The 4,905-nt window shown below is 41.1% G+C and overlaps 1 protein-coding gene across 1 annotated transcript in view; it reads left to right on the forward strand.

Moving 5' to 3' along the window:
• Positions 1 to 4,430: 4,430 nt before the first annotated feature.
• The window catches only part of si:dkey-117m1.4, a 17,436-nt gene continuing 16,961 nt past the window's right edge, over positions 4,431 to 4,905 (forward strand). The window contains exon 1 of the mRNA XM_046414122.1: positions 4,431 to 4,780. Within this exon, the coding sequence (XP_046270078.1) occupies positions 4,686 to 4,780 (95 nt within the window). The 5' untranslated portion in view covers positions 4,431 to 4,685. The remainder of the gene's footprint in view (positions 4,781 to 4,905) is intronic.

Here is a 4,905-nt window from a genome sequence, read left to right on the forward strand (position 1 = left end):
CCCTCTGCCATATTTCCACCAAGTAAACTCAAGCTTGCGTGTCTGTGCTTCCCTGCAGCAAAGATGTCGCAGGCATCAGGCCAAGGACTGCTAACGTGGTGTCACCGCTGCAACTGAGCAACGCAAAGAAATGTTTGGGAAAAAAAATGTTGCGTGTGTGGACGTTACTGCACTACTTGATCAATAATACAGCTAAGCTACTGATTTGATTCAGGCAACAGTGATGCTGATATGAAACTACTTGTTTTGCTGCTACAGCCCAATGTTGGTCATGACAGCTTGTAAATTTATATGTTCTGACTTTAGAAATCTGCAGTTTGCCGGGGACCAGTAAAAATGCTTTTTAAAGGTGACTTTTTTAACCACATGCCACACTGTGTCAGACCACTACATGGAATTCCAGTGAGAAATGGCAGCTAAGAGTGATAAAGCTTATACTTTGTTAATAATAAAGGTTACACAAAGTCATCTCTTCATGTAGTGATATATAAACGTATAGAGCCATATAAGTGTGACATGACTGGAGAGTATCAATATCTGACACAAGAATCGAACGTCAGTAGAAGATTTAATAAACGTTATTGAGCAGCCTCGTCTGTTAAATTGAACACGATGCATTTTTCATCCAAAGGCATCAGTTTCCTTTGCTGTCACCGAATTGTGCGATGATATTCATGTCAGACCGATCGCAGAGCCTGTTCACACAATTCAGTTTACAGCCATGAACATGCAGTAACAGCGTGAGCCAGCTCACCTTAAAACAGGCTTTTCTTTCCTCACCAGGTTCTGTACAAAACTATTCTGTAAAATCCAGGTCGCTGCAGCCAGTGCTCTCTGAGCTTACGGGGAGGTTTCTTTCTTGGGTTATTGAACATGTCCCAGACGCTACTTTTGCCATTCATGCAATTCAGAGCACAAAGTCAACTTAACATATTGATCTTATAATCTCCGAGTAATTCTTGTTTGTTTTCTGTTTGACTGGGAAAGTTGTGGAATGCCCTAAAAGCATTTTGATTGCAAAAAAAAAAAAAAAATGGGATGGTGTGTGAAATGTAAATCAAAGCAGAATGTGATCATATGGAATGTGTTTGCTCACAACAGTTTTACAAAGTGTTCCTGATTCCATGTAGAAACATCCTTTTTACAATCATTAATGTCTTAAAGTTGTAAATCTCAACCCATCCTTCCTTGTAAAAGACCTAGCTTTTTGAAGATGCTACTTTCTTACCCCATCATGATAGCATCACCTGTTACCAATGCACCTGTTTAGAAGAAGAAGAAGACGAAGAATCAACTTTTATTGGCAGTATATATATATTTTTACATACACACATACTGAATTTTACTACTGCATTTATCACATCCTTATAGTTGAACTCACACATGCAACACCCAGCAAATTACATGCAGTGAAACACACACAGGAGCAGTGGGCAGCATCAAGTGCCCGGGGAGCATACTGGGGGGTTAAGTGCCTTGCTCAAGGGCACATCAGCCAGCTAATGAAGGGGGGGGGGGGGCATTTTATCGCATTAATCACTTCACCACACCCAAATTTTTCTTGCCCGTCCGGTGGGGGAATCGAATCGGTGACCCTCTGATCACAAGCCGCTTCTCCAACCTCTAGGCAACGGCTGTGGAGTGTTCCAAACACGTGTTTTATGAGCATCTTGGTAGTTGGATGTATCTGTGTCTTCGCACCAGTCTGTCAGAACTAAAGAAGCCTCTTGAATGACAGGTGAAATGTCTTATTCAACTCTAGCTGCATAACCATGACTTAGCTTATTAAGAATCTTCATAGACATGTCCATAATATTTTGGTTCCAAATAAATAAAACACATCACCACCTTTCTCAGTATTTTTCCTTAGTCTCATATTGATTGCTTTCAGTGGAATACTGTATGGTTTGGGAAAACATGTTGACGATTAATGAGCAAATACACTAACAAATGAAGCTCAACATAAGTTCAGTCAGTAAGATCATCCGTAGCTCATTCATTCACAGATTTCCTCCTATTTCTTTTGAATACATAACAGATTCCACCCTGATTCCAATCAGCCAATTACACCTTGGCTGTCAAATTTTAAATCTGTTCTCCTTAGCTGTCATTTCAGTTCAAAATTGTTGGAGCCCACCTACATCCTCACTTTCAGTTCATCCTATCCAGCGGCCAGGTTGAGTTCATCACAGTCCACTCCTCATCATCCCTTCACCGCTATCAACAGTGTGTAGGCTCCACCAGGGGGCCTCTTAATATATGATGATGTCATGATTGAGCCTATTCACCAAAGACTCATTTGCTCAGGATGAAGTCTCTCCTGAACCATGATTACAGCTCGAAGCAAAGTGAAAAGCTTGATAACATAGGATACAGAGCACCCTAACAGCCCTGGGACAAATAATGCAACGATATAACAACACGCAATCTTGGACTATGGATTTCACTGAGTAGTTTGCTATTTTATTATGCTGTTTATCAACAACAATATAATAATAATAAAGAAATTGAGTTAATAAGAATATTCAGACTTTGTCCCTCTGATCCTCTTCGGCTCTCTGTAGCCTTTCGTCGGTGTATGATGGAGCACGTGAGCATATTGCCATGTGTGCAGTGATGAGGATATGGACCTGTTATGTGCTATTTCAAATGAGTTCTCCACAAAAATCCCCAAAATTAGAAACATTTAATAACACAGTCAAAAAATTCTATAGTATTATGATAAATAGTTTAATTAATGCTTCCCTCTTCAGTTATTCGAGGTATCTCTATGACTCATATGACAAAGGAGAATTAGCTTTATGTCCTAATATGAATTACCCTTTCTCCATCCCTAAAACGTAGACCAGAAATCAAGGTCTTGCAATATGCAACGTGTGTACTTAGAGGTAAAGGAAATGGCTAATCAGTGTAACTCTAGTCTGCTTTCCCCTGTGATTAGCATTTCATTAGCAAACCCATGAAACACAATGTAATGTACGCCACATGTTACTGACCAGCACAAGCCTTATTATTCCCTTTTAAAATCCAAACCCTGTTTAAGACACATACTCTATTAATTAAGCCGCATTTTTTAAAATCCCCACCAATTACTTTTTGAGATGCTGTGTTGCATTAACAAAAAAAAAAAAAACAAAAAAAAAAACCTCAATCGTTTCATGTCGACAGGGAAGCTGGGTTTTGTGGTTGTACAGTCTGACCTGTGTTTCAACTGTATACCATCTACTAACTCTGTATACGTTGTTCTCGCCTTAAATAAACCCTGAAATTAAACCATTTGGTTTTCAGTAAAACATTGATGGATGCTCTTGTTAAATGTGAGGGTTTTTTTTCTTGTCATAAACAAAGGTAAACAAAATTTTACGAAAAATAATCAATAATTAATTAATACATATCATGCATCATATAGGGTGTCGCCTCATAGTAAGAGGGTTCCAGGTTCGAATCCCGGTCTGGGCCCTTCTATGTGGTTTGCATGTTCTCCCTGTGCCTTCCTCCCACAATACCAAAAACATGCACATTAGGTTAATTGGCTACTCTAAATTGCCCCTAGGTGTGATTGTTAGAGTGTGTGGTTGTCTGTCTTTGTGTGTTGGCCCTGCAATTGACTGGCGACCAGTCCAGGGTGTACCCCGCCTCTCGCCCGTAGTCAGCTGGGATAGGCTCCAGCTCCCCCGCGACCCTGACGGATAAGCGGTATAGAAAATGGATGGATGGATGCATCATATGTAGTTGGGTGCCATACCTTTGCAAAGTGTTACCCTTGAACTGACTTTAATATTATGGATATGGATATTATGGCATGTCACATATAGCCACTGTCACTAATTCACTGTCCCTAATTGCAACCTAATACCACCTTAGACTGTGTCATATTGATCATGTTGATTCGAGCAAAAAAATAATTTTAATGCATCCTTATGGAGAGATCTGGTGCAAGAATAGTTTGTCTGTCTGCCAACAGCTTATTTATAGTCCTATATAGTATATAGTGTCAGTTGCATGTTTTTATTGTCTTTGTCAGTATGGTTTTATGAAGTAAAAACATCAAAAAAGAAACATCAGAAGACACAGTGATCATAGATACAGACTATACCAATGAATCAGTCTGCTGATACAGACATACACAAATCACACAATTTGTCATGGGGGGGTCGTGATAACCTGTTGACAAAACAAGGTGTTCCTGTTTAAACAACACTAGAAAATGTTTACCAGCATAGGCCTACCTTTATGTTATTTCGTTTGAAAGAAAAAATTGACCTGAATGTTTTTTTTCTTTAGTCACTACTTTATCTTATGTCTTCTCCCGGTTAGCGAGCTAATCACTAGAAACGGTCTACTTTTTCATCTGCTTGGTGAGCGCGCTCATTGCTCTGTAGGGGTGGATCACACCAAACTATTTGTTAAAAGTGATCCGCATCTTGATGTCTATCCCCCGCCGTGCGACCATTTACAAATATCGTTTGTAAATAATCCCTCAGTCCGAATGTGGCTGACTGAAAAGGCGCGATAGTCTACATCACGAGCTATTTTGTTGCTTGCTGCGCACCGCGCACCCCTTCGCTCCGCCGCCGTGGGAGCGGCTGGAATAACCTTGGTGTGAGCCAGTTGAGCGGCTGAAGAGAAGAGCGAGAGAGGCAGAACGGTGCGGCGGCGGAAGATCAGCGATCGCTGGCGTGAACATGGCGGAGACCGTACGCTCGCTCTTCGACTACCGGGAGGCACACAGCCTGGACAGCGACGGAGAAGGCATGAAGCCGGCACCGCCACTACGGGGGTGAGGGAGTCAATTAACCATGACATATACTATGGTAAAAACTGTTTCATGATAGTGTTTTCCTCTCCAATGACAGGGAGACTCGGGTGGGTGTGTGCGCGCATGTATATGTGAGGGTGTTTTTG

Source organism: Scatophagus argus, chromosome 2, assembly GCF_020382885.2.
Source record: "Scatophagus argus isolate fScaArg1 chromosome 2, fScaArg1.pri, whole genome shotgun sequence".
Taxonomy (NCBI): Eukaryota; Metazoa; Chordata; class Actinopteri; family Scatophagidae; genus Scatophagus; species Scatophagus argus.